This window comes from Coregonus lavaretus (genome assembly GCF_964263955.1).
Source record: "Coregonus lavaretus genome assembly, chromosome: 4".
Classification (NCBI taxonomy): domain Eukaryota; kingdom Metazoa; phylum Chordata; class Actinopteri; order Salmoniformes; family Salmonidae; genus Coregonus; species Coregonus lavaretus.
In genome coordinates, this window is record NC_139991.1 from 49,239,742 (window position 1) to 49,259,028 (window position 19,287).

Below are 19,287 nucleotides of genomic sequence, written 5' to 3' on the forward strand. Positions count from 1 at the left end.
GATTGATGGTTTTTGTCAGAGTGAGGATGGTTTTAAATGTGCCGTCTGTGATGCTATACACAGATGAAACTGCAATGCAAGTCTTTCTGTCACTGGTAGAAAAAATGTAAGACATTGACGGTCACTCACACAGTCCGAGCACGCACGCACCAAGCACACACGCACGCACACACTACACACTGTTTAATCTATTTAATTGAACCCGACTTTGAATAAGTAAACAAATTAGGAAATTCATAAGAGGCATTCGATCCCTCATAAGCTAATGGATTGAAGATTTCTATCCCGTAGGGGCATTTGGGCAAACAAGGCACGGTTATCTCCAAATCGACATCGACTCTGCATCAAAAGTCTGTACTACAGAGCAGTTGAACTCTTGATACAGCTTTGGTAATTAGCCAGACGGCCAATCTGCGGACTCAACCAGATCTCTGGATCACTCCGGTTCCCCTACAGTATCTGTATTCTGATGTAAGATCAATGTGATTAATAATCTACGAAAATAAGGGATGATATCGAAGATTAGCCACCACCCCAATGACCCTAGCTTCTGTCAGTGTTTTGAGGAAATAATATGTGTATATACTGTATAAAAAAACTACATTTTTTGTTTTGTTGGTCTAATGTAGATAGACGAGAGCCCAAAGTCAACATATTAAAGATCTGATACAAGAGCCAGTGGTCAGTTTGGATCTAGCTGACAAATTTATTAAAGACCTGTATCACTTAATCATCATCAGAGAGAATAAATAAGACATAAAACATCTTCCACATAAACAAACACGGACACCAGCCTGGGTTTCAGCATGCCCAGGTAGTTTCAATAGAACAAGATACATCTGAGAACACACAAATGCATAGAAGTAACTGGACCTCTAGTTATCGGTGGGAGGCGACATCTACAACTTGTCTAGATCCCTGGCCGTCAATGTACAAAGTCCTAATATCTGTGGTATTCATGTTGTCGAAAGGGGTTGTATAAAAATAAAGTCTCCACAATGATAAACCATAATATACATAGACATTTGGCAACAACCAGACACGTAAAGACTCTGACTTGAACCAAAACCTGCATCGGTACACATTTTTAAAAAACAGAGAAGAATAAGGTGGAAAGGATTGGGAGTAGAGTCTCTCAAAATCCAATTGGGCAAAAGTCTGAATTTGCTAAGTTGTCTCAACGATATCACTGCTGGAAATTGTGTGTATCTGTGAGCTTCCTCCGGTGTAATATTGATGACATCATAGGGATCAAAAGCATGATCGTCCAAAGTCGCTGTACACGTAGTTCAATGGTGGAGGGCTGTTTGATGAGTGCTGTGAATACTTCAGACTGAGAGATGGAGTAGTCTGTCTGTCTGACTGTTAAAAGTTCAGATTGTAGAAGTGAGGTGCCTTCCTTTCAGACCCTACTCTTAACACTATTGGAGCAACATATCAACACTCCGTCAGTAGCTAAATGATCATTCAGAACAGGCCAGCACTCCATTTTTCTAAGTCTGGCTCTCTTTAAGGAATGGTGTGTTAGTTCCAAGTGCTACTATTCATATTTTTTGATGGCCCAATCCTTCCTTTCAGTCCACTCAGATCAGGAGAAATGAAAAATATTAATTGACAGTTAATTGATAGAGAGAGATAGATAGAGTGATCCAAGGAGGGTGAAAGACAGCAACCGTCTGACCCCGTCTCTCTGTTTCACAGGTCTTGTGTGACTGTCTCTTTCCAGTTTGTGACACCCGCCAGGAGAAGACACTGAAAAAACACCTTTGAGTCCTTAGACCACGTTGACCAATCAACCCAGCTCATCAAAACTGGCTGTGGTCCACTTCATCCAACCAGGAAGCTGGACTCGCTGGGAAGTCTGGGTAGCCCCCACTGCTGCCAGTAGACAGATCCGAGCTTGGGCCGTTAGTGCCCCCCAACACTCCTCTCATGTCTGGGTTCAGCCCCGGGGCCCCGCCTTGGGTCATGATGGACAGGCCGGAGTCAGGGTAGACCAGGCTGGAGATGAGGGGCTGGTGCCTGGGCAGGGCCTGAAGCGAACCTGGGGACTGGGGTAGACCGTAGGGGCTGCTGGAGCGGATGTCACGGTACTGGTCCTGGGAGGGGAGGACTCCATGCTCCAGGGGGAAGGGGCCGTGGCTGCCCCCCATGGCTGGAGACGACTCGCTCAGGCCACTGTAGATGCCATTGGAGTGACTGAGCTCTGACATGGGTGGCTCGTCTGGAACACAAGGGAGGACACTTGGTCAGGGTGTGGCATTATGGAAGCATAATGGAATTTACTGCTGATATTATTAGTTTGATTCTGGTCATACATATATAAATTAGATTTATATGATTTTCTCTCATTGGAATTATTTGGGTTTCATTCAAATTTGAGTGGGTATAAACCAAAATGTGTGGTTTACAAATTTGCTATGTCCATTTCCGCCATACACTTAAGGGGCTGATAAATCATAGCAAAAAGAGTTTGTTTTATAATTGTGATAACTCATTTTTTATAATCTCTCATAATTCCTCAAACAGTAACTTAAAGGCACCCTCTGTATCCCATTCCCTTTAATTAGATTCTTGTGAATACATCATCTCAGATATGCCTGTCTGTTTGTTTTCCCATCCTACCTGTAAAGGAGACCTCAGCGTCGCTGTCCATGCCCTCCTCCTGGATGCTGTCCTTGTCTGATTTGGAACTACCTCGCGACCTCTTCATGTTGCGGAAGTACTGTCCCCACCTCTGTCTGCCTGCATCCTTCTTCAGCCTCTTCTCTTTTGCTCGCCTGTTCTGAAACCAGACCTGGAGGACAGATGTGGTGTTTGGTTAGGTACATATCTGTTTTGTTCTATTTATTTTAGGTATACAATTGGGAAGTTGGGAACTTCCTGTTGAAGGCAGCTCCTCCAATAAATATCTTATTTTTCTATGTAGAAGCCTTTTTCCTACCATAGAATTATGAGTAAAGGGAAATTGATTTCTTAAAATTAGAAATCTATAATGTACTGTTACATTTGCAGAGGAGTATATACAAGTAGTCAGTGTTATAACATTATCAAATATTTTATCTTTTGAACTGAATGTTTCATTCATAGCCTATTGTAAGACATGCAAAACACCATTCCTAACCACTTACTAGACCATTCCAGACATCATTTTTCTTGACTTTTTCTTCAGTGTCCCTGCTATATTTTTAAGTGGTCAGGTACATTAACATTAAAACAAAATTAATTTTCAAGGACTGTCTGGAGACTGGGCCATGTCTTCTTTAACCCAAGTGGGATATTGAAACAGTGGTACAGAACACTAATGTTGGGACCACCATGCCGTGTACAAGATTTATCACCCGCTTAATTAACTTAATGACAGCTATAAGTTGTCCTTAACCCTGGGAGCAAACAGGTTACCATGCATGTTACCCTCTCACTGGGATCTAATACCTGGAGTTGATTTTAATTATTTAAATCTCACTATTCCACGTTCTAAATTGTAGCTGTAAATTTGTGTGATACAATTGGAAACATTTTTATTTTATTTTTAAGAGACGATTTTGATTGACAAACCATTCAATGTAAGCACATATTTTGTTTAAATCTACATCATGCAAAGCGTAATTTAATTAAAACAGGTAAAAATGTTCTCCTTTCTTCCCCATATTTAGGCAAGGCCTATATTCATTAATGATATGCAGCCAAAGTGAACCCTCTTCACCCCCATTTCCCCTTCGGTGAAAAATGAAGTGCGATAGTGGCTTCCGTAGCCTACCTGCTTTTAGTGTCCTTGCCAATATAACGATATATACAGTATGACTAATTGACCATAGTCATCCACAGTAGGGCTCTTTCACAGACAATATGCGAGGCTCTCTTAGCATTGTTAACGAGCTCACTCTTACCATTCTGACTTTCAAGTGTGTGGACTTCACTTTACTCCATCTCACCGTAAATTCTAACCATCAAACCCCAACTCTTCTGTACCTGAGAGGCCATTTCAAGCGCTATTTCAAAAGGAATCCCATGCATGTCCTTAGATAATAATAAAATAAGGACGCTAATGAAATGGTCTATAATGGAGGGGGATGGATAGTTACCTGAACAACCCGCATATCTAGGCCAGTTTCTGACGATAGCTGTTCTCGTACGTGGCGGGCCGGTTTGGGAGAGTTGTTGTAAGCGTTTTTCAGGGTCTCGAGCTGTTTTGCGGTGATGGTCGTTCGTGGCCTTTTCGCTGTTGAGTCAGCCTCTGAAAATAAAATACAAGACACACAATGTAAGCCATACCATAAACAAAAATGCACCCCAATAATTTATGCTAATAGGCCTAATATTCGATTCCAAGCTGTGTCCAAATATTTATAGATCTTCAGTTAGAGCCATCGAAATATGTAAGTGACATAGGCCTCTTAAGAAATTGCTTTTTGCTATTTTTCTGTGCACAAAAAATATATCTATAAAGAAATCTATATCTGGAAATATAATTTGCAGTGCAATGCTTATTAAACAAATTATTGAATTATATTCATTGGATTATTCAGCATTCTTTGCGAGTTAGAGGTTGTAATTAAACTATTAATGAGTCGAATTACTCGTACATTTTATGACTTGTTATTACGTGCGTAGCTAATCCCAAATATATGCTACCTCATAAGCAAACAAATAGTCTACAGACCAAAAAAATGCAAGACCATCCTCCAATGCCCAAGTAATGGCGCCCTTTCATTAACAAAATAAACGTGTGTGTTTTTCCATGAGAACTCACGTTAACTCAATGTGTAAATCAGCAGTATGTGCAGGCAGTAAATTCCCACAAACAGATGGGGAAGATAACACTTGAGTAACGCATTAACTATTCACAAAGAAAATACCCTGCGTGGATTTCATTGTGTTAAAACAGAGATTCTGTGAGAGGTCAGTTGTAATTCATTTTTCATGCAATAAATAAGCATTTACATACAAAAGTGATACATTTTACTCAAAACCCGAGGCATTAGGGTAGCCTATGAGTTACTTTAGCAAAACATGGTAACCAGCGCTTTAAACAACCTTGAAACAAAACTTCTGAATAATCTGTTGTGCAGATGAGGCTGAATTTAATATTCTTAGTCACCGTCAGTCTGCTAATAAAATAAAACAAAATGAACTACGTTTTCTCTCTTCACTGCAATTGGACAGGCTTTAGGCCTATCTATACATAGGCTATTGCTATCTATTGGGATGCGGGCTACGACGCAATTAGCGCAGGTGGGTCAAGTGTTTATGGGTGACCTCATAGTCTTGGAGATCAAGTTCACAGCTCCAAACAATACATAACTTATTGGGTGATGCGGTGATTGATAGCATATAATAGGCATACTCATTTTCTATGTTTAGCAGACAGAATGAAATGAAGATGTGGGCATTGTAGGATATCCACATTCTTGGATATGGCTGAAATAACAAGGACTGTGGATACATGCGTAATTAGGCGTTAGGAACTCTGATCTTGGGGACCCTAAATAGGTGTGATACAGGTGTGTTCAGGTATACCGTGACCTCTCACCTCTCTGTTTGGCGGTCTCGTAGTCAGCCTTGCACACGAGCCTGCTGTCCTCCATCAGGTAGTACTCGTCACCTGTCGCGAGCTGCCTCTTGCACACGATGCACGCGAAGCAGTGGAGGTGGTACACGAAATCCTGTGCCCTTCTCACCACCTGCGTCGGAGGAATACCTTGCTGACACGCGGCGCATTTGGTCCCAAATCTCCTTTTTGGAAATAAGAAGGTTATCATCAATAAATTGACAAGAGTTTAATCACTTTCACAACCTGTGATTCTATCAAATAGTTAGGCTTGTTTTCAATGAACTATTAGGCTACCTACACACCTGCAATATTTTCAATAATTTGTCGTTCATGAAAGAATATGTATTTCATGGGACGGCCTATTTCTTGCACTCACTTAAAAAAGTCTTCTTTGCAGTAAACGCTATCTCCACGGCTGAAGCACTTGTCCGCAAGTTGGGATTGGCAGTCGCTGCATTTCAGGCACTTGCTGTGCCAATGGCGGTCCAGCACTTTGAGGATGAAGCGGTCCACGATGTGTTGATTACAGCCAGCGCATACAGGAATTTCTAGTGAAGACAGGATAACCATGAAGCCATCTTGAATTTAAACACTGCTTAAGAAATCATGTGGCACCGAGACAAATTATACTGTGGTCAAATTGTTTTACGGCACAAAAATAGCAATTTATACAATTGTCAAATGTAGACATTTGTTAATGCATTTGATTAACAAATCCCCTGTAGCTCAGTTGGTAGAGCATGGCGCTTGCAACGCCAGGGTTGTGGGTTCGTTTCCCACGGGAATGCACTCACTAACTGTAAGTCGCTCTGGATAAGAGCGTCTGCTAAATGACTAAAATGTAAATGTACATTTAGAATAGGCTTATTTGGGATAAAATCTAAATAAGGACACTAATTCGATACAAATCATCTAAAAATGGTGATAAATCATACTTAATATTCTGCATATTATAAATAGGACTATCATTTATACTTGAATCACACATTGATATAATGTTTTTGTTGTTGATACTACTGAAAGCTCACATAAAGAAATTCGCAGCGAAAGTGACGAGTAAATATAAATGAATGGAAAAACCCCAAGGCAGTCTATTTCAGGGCAAATATGAGACAATTTTGTCACTGAGCTAGTATCTAGAATATTGCATATTTTTATTTTCATCGATGTATATTGATTGCCATGTAGTTGAGAATTGCTATAATTTAATAAAGAAGTTGTAGGCCTAATAAACAAATCTGGTTGAATGAAAAGCATTGTTGCATTGCCGATGTCACATGGGCTAAGTGAGAACCATCACAAAAAGGCAGATTTCGAAGAGTGGATTTAAAGGAAAATTCAACACAAAAACGATATTTGATATTTGTTTCATTTGTCCATTGTTGATATAGTCCCCAAATGTTTTGCTTGTCAGCAATCAAGTTTTCAAGATATAGAACTTTCAAAATACAGAAATACAGCCTGTATAACGCATTTAGCATCATATGATGCAAAATGCAGCATAGTATGATGTAAAACGCATCATACTGGCTGCATTTCTGTATTTTGAAAGTTATATACCTTGAAAACTTGATTTCTGACAATCAAAACATTTTGGGACTATATCAACAATGGACTAATGAAACAAATAACAATAAAAATGCACCCCAATATTTTATGCGAATAGGCCTAATATTCGATTCCAAGCTGTGTTCAAATATTTATAGATCTTCAGTTAGAGCCATCGAAAAGTGTAAGTGACATAGGCCTCTTAAGAAATTGCTTTTTGCTATTTTTGTGTGCACAAAAAATATATCTATAAAGAAATATATATGGAAATATAATTTGCAGTGCAATGCTTATTAAACAAATTATTGAATTATTTTCATTTGATTATTCAGCATCCTTTGCGAGTTAGAGGTTGTAATTAAACTATTAATGAGTCGGATTACTCGTACATTTTATGACTTCTTATTACGTGCGTAATTAATCCCAAATATATGCTACCTCATAAGAAAATAAATAGTCTACAGACCAAAAAAATGCAAGACCATCCTCCAATGCCCAAGTAATGGCGCCTTTCATTACAAAAATAAACGTGTGTGTTTTTCCATGAAAACTCACGTTAACTCAAATAACAACAGATCGTTTTGTGTGGAGTTTTCCTTTAAGTTGAGTAAGGTGTTGTGGACTCATTATTGATCTATAAATGTAGGGACAGAATGATTTCAATAGTATCAGATGTAAATACACTGCTGCCTATAAATTACAGCCATTCATTCGTTTTTGTCACCACCACCATCATCATCATCATCATCTTCGTCATCATCATTGTCGTCGTTATCATCACCATCATCATATATTTCACAACCCATCAATTGCAGTAAACGCCAAAGTATGTTTTTTTGTTCCTCCCATGATTATCGAAACCTGGCAACATCCGTTACCATTTTACAAGTGTGGGTGCCAGATGCAATACAAAAGAACACAGCGAAAATCCAATTTATAAAGCTATACCATAAAATATTACAAAGACGACTGCCAACACCTATTGACTATTGGCTGAATGAGTTATAATGGCGGAACCATGACGTTTGATCTGCGGAATTAATGAAGAAGACATAGGCCTGTAAAAAAAGCATCCTTCTACTATCACTCCTCTAAACTGCGCATTCCACGAATAAAAACACTTACTTTGCATGGTAACCAGCTGATCCAAGACCTCCAGACCATCTATAAACGACAGTGGATACCGGAAAACTCTCTCTCTCTCTCTCTCTCTCTCTCTCTCTCTCTCTCTCTCTCTCTCTCTCGCTCTCTCTCTCTCTCTCTCTCTCTCTCTCTCTCTCTCTAAGCCTTTCCCTCTCTATCTCTCCCTGTTTCCCTTACTGATTCAACATACACAGTATGTATCTCTTCTCTCGTTCCTGCGACCATGCATGGGCTATCCTATCCTCCTGTTTGAGATTACCTACTGGGCACACACTGGTTGAATCCACGTTGTTTCCACATAATTTCAATGAAATTACGTTGAACCAACGTGGAATAGACGTTGAATTGACGTCTGTGCCCAGTGGGTTCAACAGGCGCATGGGTCCCTCTCTCTTTAAAACACTTGTCCATTGTTTCCCATTAAATAATCACTAGTGATAATAAAAAGCGAAGAAAAACAAGCCTTCTGTAGCGATGCAGTCAATCCCCCCGTCCATGCTCAGCCGCCCAATCAACACTGGCCCAAAGGCTGCTTTTTGAGGTTTCCAAATCACGTAGAAGCAGGCCCGCTTCGCAGAGAGAGCAAGGAGGGTTTCATTCATGTAAACGTGACCACAGCAAAATTTGATCGAAGGTTCGGACATTGAATATGTTGCCAATATTCCCGCATTCGAATTGTCAAAACACCATCCAAGCCTTTCCCACTATAACGCATGAAATTACGCTGAAAGTGCTCACTTGAGTGGATGAGGTGAAATGTGTGTTGATGTCATCAGATGTAACTTGAGTCACAGACCTAATTGTTACACGTTGTGTGTTAACATGAGTTTATTCACAATTTAAGTATGCTGATGATACCGTGCACATCATCACATTGACACATAATTAGTCTACTAGAAATTGTTTCGGTGTTGGAATGGTGAACCCGGCCTTCCATTTGGCCAAATTTGTATAATTTTATCATGACTAATTTACGCATGACATTTGACAATATCCCTCAGACACCCAATCATTCCAACCTACAGTTTATAGCTAATAGTAAGCCAATGTCTTCTTCAAGTTCAGGATTAGCTCCAACTCATATAATTAACTGAACATCAATAGACATAATGTGACAATTTGCATTTTTCAGGCCATTGAACTTTTAGGAATAATCCACTCAAACATACCCGCATGGCCAACTTTTAAGCATGGCCTTCATCAAGACAACACAATACATTAATGCAAAATGGCCATCTTTCAGCAAACAAATAACTTTTCATTGCAACTTATTATTAAACTATCAACAAACGCTTATCCAGTGAGATTGCGTCACTGGCAACTTAAATATGGCTTGAAATGTTATCACTTGGCTTAATTATTTATTCAAGTCGAAACACTTCGTGTTTCATCCATCTAAGGAATCGCATTCCTATTGTTCGTTGGTGGGCAATTTATGAAAAATGTATGGACAATTGTTTTCTGGCACCAAGAGCAAGCAATGCACAAGAGCGAGCCACGTCACTAACAGGTGCATCAAACTCATTATTAATTCAATAGGTTCTGTAAAACTAGAATACAACGGTCTAGTCTCACGCCACAATCCAGCGATTTGATCAGGTTGTAAGAATATTACCGGTATAGATGTCTGCCCATGAAAGCCAATTCAAAACCTTAGAAATTGTAGTAATATTGATAGAAACCTCGTTAAAGAAAATACATGTTTGTCCCATACAGGTTGTTACATAGTTGTTACAATCCAAACCATCCTAAATAAAGAATTCACACTTATCTTTAAACATTTAAAACAATAATGTATGTCTACAATGTGTATTTTTAAATGGTTTACTAAATCCTTATCCCTCATGTGCAATGAATGGAGAAATTGCGACAAGATTAAAACTGTGCGTAAAAGTGTAAAAAATTGCTTTGGAACAAACAGATAAGACATATGTTATTTCGTAGATTCTCCGTCTTTAGCCTTAATCCTTCGCCATACAGATTTAGCCATAATCCATTGTAATACAGGGGACAGGAGCGAAAACTGGCAAAAACTGAAAAGGGAAGTGTCCACTGTTTCGGCTAACCACTGACTAGTCTACAACTCATGGTGTATGAGCGAATTGTGCATGCAAGTATAGCGTTCATTTTTTACATATCCATGTAGGAAAAATAAGCATTTCATTGCAGTATAAAATGTTCAGAAATGCAAAAGAGGAAACTATTCGAAGAAAGTTATATTGTGTTCTTCATACAGCATGCGATACATGAAGGTGTTGGAATGAAATAAAACAGCATCCCTTATTCTGACCTGTATAAACAGCGACAACAAAGTACTGATTAAATATCTGACTATTGTAATGTGCGTAACCAATATCAGATTCGATTAAAACACAAATGGAATCATGCGTTGCTCTGTTTTATACCTTTACGTAATTCCTCGCTCTGCGCCAGCAAGGCAAACAGAATCTCCGTGTTTTTCGGTGCTCCTTTTGGAGAGTTCTGTTCATTATGTCCATCCATTGCTCATGTTCTCCTCACACGATAACGAAAAACGACTGTAGTTCTGTGTTCTTGGTGCCCACCTATCGCTCACATCGGCATATTATGCCCTATATCAAGGGGAGAATACAACAATTCAGCGCACTGTGTGCCTGCATACGCTTGAGTTTGCTGTATCCCAGTGTGATGTGCGCTGCGCAGGATTACGTCGCGTGGTTACCCTAGCGACAGGCCTGTTAAAGTAGGGAGATAGATTATCATCAACTATCAGAAACTTGGAAAGAGGTGCGGGTAACAAGTGCTCTTCCAAGGGGAAACAAATTTAATGGTACAAGATTACATTTGACGATGGTTTCGGCCATGTGTGTTTAGTTGATGAGGGCGGCAGGTAGCTTAGTGGTTAAGAGCGTTGTGCCACTAACCGAAAGGTCGCTGGTTCTAATCTCCGAGCCGACTAGGTGAAAAATCTGTCGATGTGCCCTTGAGCAAGGCACTTAACCCTAATTGCTCCTGTAAGTCGCTCTGGATAAGAGCGTCTGCTAAATGATTAATTATTATGCATAGGCTATGCCATTAAATGTCATTTTATTGCAAGCAGCTCCTACTTGACCATTAGCTGGTTCATTTACACTAACATATTTTGCATGATCTTATGAAAATAAATGTTCACAGCACGAAAAGTAGCCTAAGTGGCTTTAAATTGAACTTTGCAAAGGCCTGTTTCGAATCGAATCACGGCCACAATATAGGGCAAGCTACACAAATAATCAAACGCAAACGAAAATGGAACCTGACACATCTTTTTTAAAATTAAGTCCTGAAACTGTTGAGTTCAAAAATTCATGCAAGTTAAATAAAGTGACATTCCAAATATTTGCCTGTAATGGATAGCTTATGTTATGGATACGCAACACATGGCCTTCTATCGAAAATTCAAATAATAATAATCAAAACATAATTTTAAGTAGGTAGCTATTGTACAATTGCTTTTGCAGTTGACAAGGCAGAATGCAACTCTAATATTTGTAAAACATTCCACCATACCATAGGCCTAGTAGCTTATTACAGTATAGTATAGTTTTAAATAGGTTTAATTCGTTTTTTTCCCTGTTCTAAAATGCATATAAATAGAACGACATGTGAGGTGACCACTATTTAGAAAAAAAATAAAAAAGATCGAATACTAGGAGGCATATGTCTCAAGAACCATTAACCTACATAGGAACATAATATGATTCCCATCTAATAATAATAGCTTGATGAAATTAACACTTTTCTTTTGAAACATCTGCATCAGATGAAAAATATTCCTTTACCAAAGTTACTGTTATATTTGACTGGTATGATTTAATTACATGTACTATTTTATACTGGATATTTTGGATGTTTCTAATATTATATCAGCCATCGCACTCATGGTATTTTATTAACTCAAAAGCAAAAGAGAACATCTCCCAAACTTGACGTTGTATTGGGGTCACGGTAGATTCGTAATAAAGCCAAATCTACAATTTCCATCACGTAACGAGAACATATAAACCTGGCGTGCGAATGACTGACACACACACACACACACACACCATATTGTAGGACTATAGCCTATGCTGACTTCACAAAGACAACTGTTTACTTAGGGGAGAGATTGGCCGCTCAATAACATGTTGATCGAGGCAACACCGCGATGAATTTTATCGACACTGATCTCAGGCGCAAAAGGGCGCCTTGGGAAATCAAGAGTAGTGCCATGGCTGCGTGGACCCCTGATGAATCTAAAATCAATGCCCCATTTGCCAGTATTTTCTGAGTATATGAAATACATTTTGGTGAAAGGTGTGGGATGCTTCAGTGCTCCCTCTTACTTTTCAGCTATTTTTTTTATGTCCTGTTGATCGCTCCCTTTTGAGGGGCTAGGAGACAGTAATGGGGTAACGTGAGCAATGCTCTATGATCAACAAAACAGAAAAGTGATCCGTGAGAAAGAGGCAGTCATGGGCTACTGGTTTAATAAAGAGATGATTATTGCTTTTATTTCTAAAACCATTGCTAATCTATTGATTTGGTCATGGAATAGCCCACTTACAAGCCTTATTCATTTCCCCCATGCGCAAGGCAACACAATTTATTTTTTGGCATGGATCTACCTTATTAGATTCATAATTTACAAATATGAAGTAGGCCTAACATTGATACAAAAATGCTGCACATTTTCGAACAAATAATTTGTGCCTGGGATGAGTAGGCTATATTAATAACACTGCTGCACATAATGAATAGCCTATAGGCCTAGATGTAATGGAATAATTCAAAAACCACATGCCTACTAGGCTACATGGTTTACAGTGTGTTGGGTATTTTACAATGCAAGGGGCATGCATTCAAATAAACAAAGTAATGACTTTTCAGACAGACATTTTCTGTTTGCAAACTTTTTACGCATAGGGCTACCATTTCAAGCGTTTTTGTGCCAACTTTAGCACAAATATCCTCCTGTAACGGACCTCAGGTGCCGCACCTGTCGAAGGGAACCTGACACTTGTTTAGCATTTTGCACAGGCTGTTGACTAGGGAGGGCGGGGGCGGCCTGTGTGCAGCCGGGCTGTTGCCTTGTTGCGTACACAGGTGGTTGGTGTGACACTGCAAAAGCGCTCTGGTGGTCTCGTGGACTCGCGTGACAGCCATGAGAAATTGTGTGAAATAACAGCACACGCATAACATCTGTTCGTATGATTTCCAACAATGCAGCTCATTACGTATTCATAACGTCTCCCGCACGCAGGGAAACATAAATAAAAGCTTTAATGTTCCACCTCGAAACAGTATGAATACCCCGTGAATTTTGTTAAACTGGACACACATTTAAGTGCTATGCGCCAATATGATGAAATCCATTCGATGTGTAGCCTATCAATTTTTCTCTTTTCACAACTTGAAAGCCGTCTTGAAAGGGAAAGCACTTAGCCTACTGTAACTCTTCTTTCAGCATATAATGGTGATATGTCTAACTCTTATTTGAGAAGTTTAACTGATGATGATAGGGTGTGCTGTGAGATACAATGGGCTATTTCATGCCTGTTTGGATTCTGTCAGTAAAACTTTGAGCTGCAGGCAGAGCCCCCGCTGTGCTGATTTGCTGTATAGCTAGATATTTCATAGCTAATTATGAGCCATTAACAGATTACTGGGGACTGAACGGAATCAAATAGACTCGACGGTATGCTGGCTACATTTCCACATAAAGTTAATTTAGAATCTCGATTAGAAGTGCAAATGACTCCAAACAAACAAGAAAGCCGGCTTCTTACCTTGACCTGCACTGTATCGGGAGAAATTCACGGGATTTTGACAACTTGATCCAGGATGCTCAAGCAACATTCTGAGCAGTGATGCGTTTCAGCTCAGATGAACATAAAATCAATCGGTGGTTGAGATAGGCCTATACAGAGGAAAGGAAAGCAAGACGCGTGCCTGCTGAGTTTAGGCTAATGATAAGTGATTATTAGGAAAAAATAAAAACAAAAACGCATGATCCTATTTCTTTATCCTTTGAGAGTCACAAAAATAACGTGGTTGTAAGAGGCAAAAGTACGCCTGTCGACCTTGTCTCTCTGCGTCGTTCACCGTGCAAGGAAACTTTGAGAATGCAGCAACTTGCTGTTTGATTCCGTGTGTTGGTCGAGAGGAGGTAGAGAGAGGGGGTGGGGATAATGCCTGACCATTACCAGCGTCAGCTGACCTCACCATGGGACGGGTGTTCGTTTTTAACGTAACAAAAGTAACAGCTGGAGTCGAGATGCCGGGTGTGGCGCGTGGATGACTATGCCCTGTCCACGGTGCTGAAAAGGGGAGTTTCTGTATGTGCGCGAGGCCGGAGGCGTGTGTTGTGTGTAACCCCCCCCCCCCCCCCCCCCCACCTCCACTCCACTGTCTTCAACCCCCCTCTCCTCCTCCCTTCCCTCCTTATCCATTTAGAGGTACACGTGTCCATCTTTCATCGTACACAATAGGGCAATGGGCGATTCGTCGGGACATTGTTGTCATGCGTTTTTATTCTCGTGCCCATCTTTTGTTCGGCCAAGAATAGACCATCAGAGACAAGTGGATGGAGCGTCATTGTTTGTCCCCCACGATGAAATCCGGAGGGGACTGTGGAACTGTCTCCTTCGGTTTGTTTGTTCGTTAGTCACACGCGATATCTCAGTCTTAGACAGCACTGTGCCGATTTTGAAGAAACTTGGGTGAATGATACGTCTTGCAATAGAGATCAGAGCATTTACAAAATTACACTGATTGGCCCAAGGCGGGAGCTATAGTAATTAACTGAAATGTGTTAAAGCGTCAGCATGCATCATTCGTGCGGGAGGACATGTTTACGGTTGCCTAGTTCCATTTTGCCTTTGTGTTTTTATTCAGACTGCCCATACTATCTGTGGCAAGCTACCAGCATCTATTCTCCTTATTTATGGCCTGAAGAAGATGTCAATGGTATTCCAACACTAGTTAGCAAATTCTGACATTTCCATAGAGATTTGTTGACAAGGGCATTTCGTTGTAATCTGTTTGTAAATGCATACAGGCCTACATACATTGTTTTTAGGAGTTCCACAACATTTCTGAAACGTTGAAATTTTTATTTTTATTCTAGCCTAAAATAATAGCAATTCTAACCAATTTCAATAATGACAAAAGCCTTGTTACATGGAAACTTTTTTGCAATCACTAAAACTTGTGTGATGACAGTTTCAGTCATATATTTTGGAATATAGGCTAAAAGCCTGTTGCAACAACAAAACATAACTAGGGATTTTATGAATATAGGCTATACCATTGATTAAAAAAGTTAATTAGAAATATGAAAATAATGTGAATAATTTGAAGATTCTGTCTGTCTGTCTGTCTGTCTGTCTGTCTGTCTGTCTGTCTGTCTGTCTGTCTGTCTGTCTGTCTGTCTGTCTGTCTGTCTGTCTGTCTGTCTGTCTGTCTGTCTTTCTTTCTTTCTTTCTTTCTTTCTTTCTTTCTTTCTTTCTTTCTTTCTTTCTTTCTTTCTTTCTTTCTTTCTTTCTTTCTTTCTTTCTTTCTTTCTTTCTTTCTTTCTTTCTTTCTTTCTTTCTTTCTTTACTTTCTCTCTATCTCTCAAACTCGCTGTAACAGTTTAGTCTGAGATAGTGGCGACGTTGTCCTACAGCTTTGATTTGATTTCGGCATTAATTAATTACATAATTACTTCATTCATTAGGCTATTCTTTACAGGGCAATTATGAACTTGAAAAACATCACATAATATCATAAGCCTCCCCATTCATCCAAGGTCATTATCTATCTATCTATCTATCTATCTATCTATCTATCTATCTATCTATCTATCTATCTATCTATCTATCTATCTATCTATCTATCTATCTATCTATCTATCTATCTATCTATCTATCTATCTATCTATCTATCTATCTATCTATCTATCTATCTATCTATCTATCTATCTATCTATCTATAATCTATCTATCTATCATCTCTTTACCCATGAACCATCCACCCTCTAAGTATGGCTGTAAATATAGCTTTTCTTACTGTATACCAATTTTTCTATAGGATAAATGCGCTTGTTTTCATCGCTCCAGATGAGTTTTTGTGTTCCGCAGTAATCCCCGGTCAACAAGTCAGTCTAATGTCTTTATGGTGATTAAGGAGAAATGCCAGTAAATCTGGATGGAGCCATACACTGCAACTAGGATCCTAAAGCTATTGCTGCCTCAAAGGAGCTTATAGGAAAACAACATAACAACAGAGAAGAACCTTCATGCATTACTGTTTTTCTTCTCTTTTTCTCTGCCTGCCTTTTAGATACCTGAATGTGTTTTGTTTTTATTCAGGGCTTTTTTACAATAGGCCTACTGTGGGGTCACACTTCAAGTTAGGTTGAAGCACTAGTCGCCTGTAGGATAAAACCATGCCCTATGCCTGACACTGCTCATCAGAGGGCCATATCCAGACCAAGGTCTCTCAGTCTGCAATGCATCTCCGTTGGAGGAAAATCAGCAGAAAACAGGAGTACTGTGTAGCCTGCTGAATTATGCAGCAGATGATGATTGTAACAATGTAATAACAAAAACATTTATAATAGAAACAACAACAACAACAATTATAAACATAATCATCATAATAATGAAGGTTTTAGTTTTCATAATAATCATGAAATGAAATTAGCTTTTTAATAGTGATGTTTCAATAATAGTCTTTGCCATTATCTACTCTGTATCTCTGTAAGATGACATATAATGTTGGACCACTCTATAGTTATCTGTTGTAAAAGTAGAAAAACAATGCCAGCAGCTTCATTGGTCTTGGTCTTAGCCCCCACATAAGGCCCCAGACATGATTTCATTAAAGGGACCACCTTAAAAGGCTGATGCTCTTATTTCACCACTCTGTGCACTGGTGAGTATCATTACAGGAGATTGGTAAAGTGTTAATGCACCTGGGACCCACTTGAGAGAGCGCCCGCAATCAGGTTTTAATGGTCCTCCACAAAAGGCTCCAGCGTTTACACCCCTACGTACGCCTGCCCTCAAAGTCTAGAGGTCTGGCCCGGCTCACTGTCGGGGGATACATGGGAGATATGGAGACATGACACATGCCCGTCTTCTGAAAGCATGAGAGTCTCTCAAAGACTCTCTCATCTTCCATCTCAGTATTTTTGGTGTGTGATGTTTCCCAAACAGATCAGTCCTCTGTAACACCCTCAAGTACTGTTGAGCCAATTGGGTTTGGAGAGTTTGTTTTGGGTGTATTTGCATTGAAGCATCCCCAAAAGCCAGAGTGTATTTGGATGAGTTTGTCTTATTATAAGAACACAGTGTCTCATCAAAAAAAAAAACCTAGGGCCAATGGTAACATGTCTGGTTCCTATTGTATCAGCAATGTGAATGGATTGACTTTTGGAGTTAAAACAGATAATAATATGTATTTTGGATCTGTAACTCTTTAGCAGAGTAACCCACTTGTCATGAGAATTGTCTCCCTTGAGGGACAGTATGTCTTACAAGTCTATTTCAGGTTGTACATGATGACAGATGTTTTTATGGAAGCAAATTCATTCCAAAACAAATACAGATAATACACTTAAATAAAATCAAGCAACTAAAAAAACAAACAACTAAATTAAATACAGGTAGTATAGTTGGTTTATTCACATTTTGAATAACAATCTTCCAACTGCACCATTACGAATGTTTATTCTACCTCTTGGCCTACATCTGGCCTGTCAGGATGGAATACGATGTAAGAATATAACAGCTCAAGCATGGCACACTCATCACAAATCAGTTTAACAATCTGTAACGATGACTTGCAAGTATTGAAAGGTAAATATGAAATATGATGATTTCTAATTTCTTCTCGCACTAATGTATGTGTGTTGCAAAATATTGCTTGCATGATTAATTTGAGCGGGGAGAAAAGTTTTATACATTCCATAAATCTTCCTCTCTCCCCGTCAATACCAAGCAGTGAACTTCTTTGCATATGCAACCGGCTTATTATGCCATGGTAATATTGATTGCGGATCTATTCTGAATTTATGGCTCACTCAAACTTGATATATAAAGCAATACATAATAACAAAGTGTAAGTGGTGGGGAAAATGTCACATTCAGCCAACTGCACTTGGGAAGGCACAAACACCACACAAAAATGTTAAAGGAAACCTCCACCCAAAAGCTATCTTTTGGTATTTGTTTCATTAGTTCATTGTTGATATAGTCCCAAAATGTTTTGCATGTCAGCAACCAAGTTTTCAAGATATCCAACTTTCAAAATACAGAAATCTGGCCCGTATGATGCATTTAGCATTATATGATGTTGCGTTTTGCATCATATGATGCAAAATGCATCATATGGGCCAGATTTCTGTATTTTGAAAGCTACATATCTTGAAAACTTGATTGCTGACATGCAAAACATATACAGTGAGGGAAAAAAGTATTTGATCCCCTGCTGATTTTGTACATTTGCCCACTGACAAAGAAATGATCAGTCTATAATTTGAATGGTAGGTTTATTTGAACAGTGAAAGACAAAATAACAACAACAAAAATCCAGAAAAACGCATGTCAAAAATGTTATACATTGATTTGCATTTTAATGAGGGAAATAAGTATTTGACCCCCTCTCAATCAGAAAGATATCTGTCTCCCAGGTGTCTTTTATACAGGTAACGAGCTGAGATTAGGAGCATACTCTTAAAGGGAGTGCTCCTAATCTCAGTTTGTTACCTGTATAAAAGACACCTGTCCACAGAAGCAATCAATCAATCAGAATCCAAACTCTCCACCATGGACAAGACCAAAGAGCTCTCCAAGGATGTCAGGGACAAGATTGTAGACCTACACAAGGCTGGAATGGGCTACAAGACCATCGCCAAGCAGCTTGGTGAGAAGGTGACAACAGTTGGTGCGATTATTCGCAAATGGAAGAAACAGAAAATAACTGTCAATCTCCCTCGGCCTGGGACTCCATGCAAGATCTCACTTCGTGGAGTTGCAATGATCATGAGAACGGTGAGGAAT

At 39.4% G+C, this 19,287-nt stretch overlaps 1 protein-coding gene across 2 annotated transcripts; it reads right to left on the bottom strand.

Moving 5' to 3' along the window:
* Positions 1–1,805: 1,805 nt before the first annotated feature.
* Positions 1,806–14,098, bottom strand: LOC311127318 (LIM/homeobox protein Lhx3; the record flags this gene model as incomplete). Of its 2 annotated transcripts, none has more annotated exons than XM_084159129.1 (6): positions 1,806–2,224; positions 2,626–2,797; positions 4,086–4,237; positions 5,534–5,736; positions 5,931–6,102; positions 14,029–14,098. In XM_084159129.1, 6 exons carry the CDS (start codon positions 14,096–14,098, stop codon positions 1,806–1,808), a joined length of 1,188 nt encoding a protein of 395 aa, XP_084015255.1. The 2 variants fall into 2 exon arrangements, with proteins under 2 accessions (XP_084015255.1, XP_084015254.1); XM_084159128.1 differs by lacking the exon at positions 14,029–14,098 and adding an exon at positions 10,651–10,747.
* Between the last annotated feature and the right edge of the window lie 5,189 nt (positions 14,099–19,287).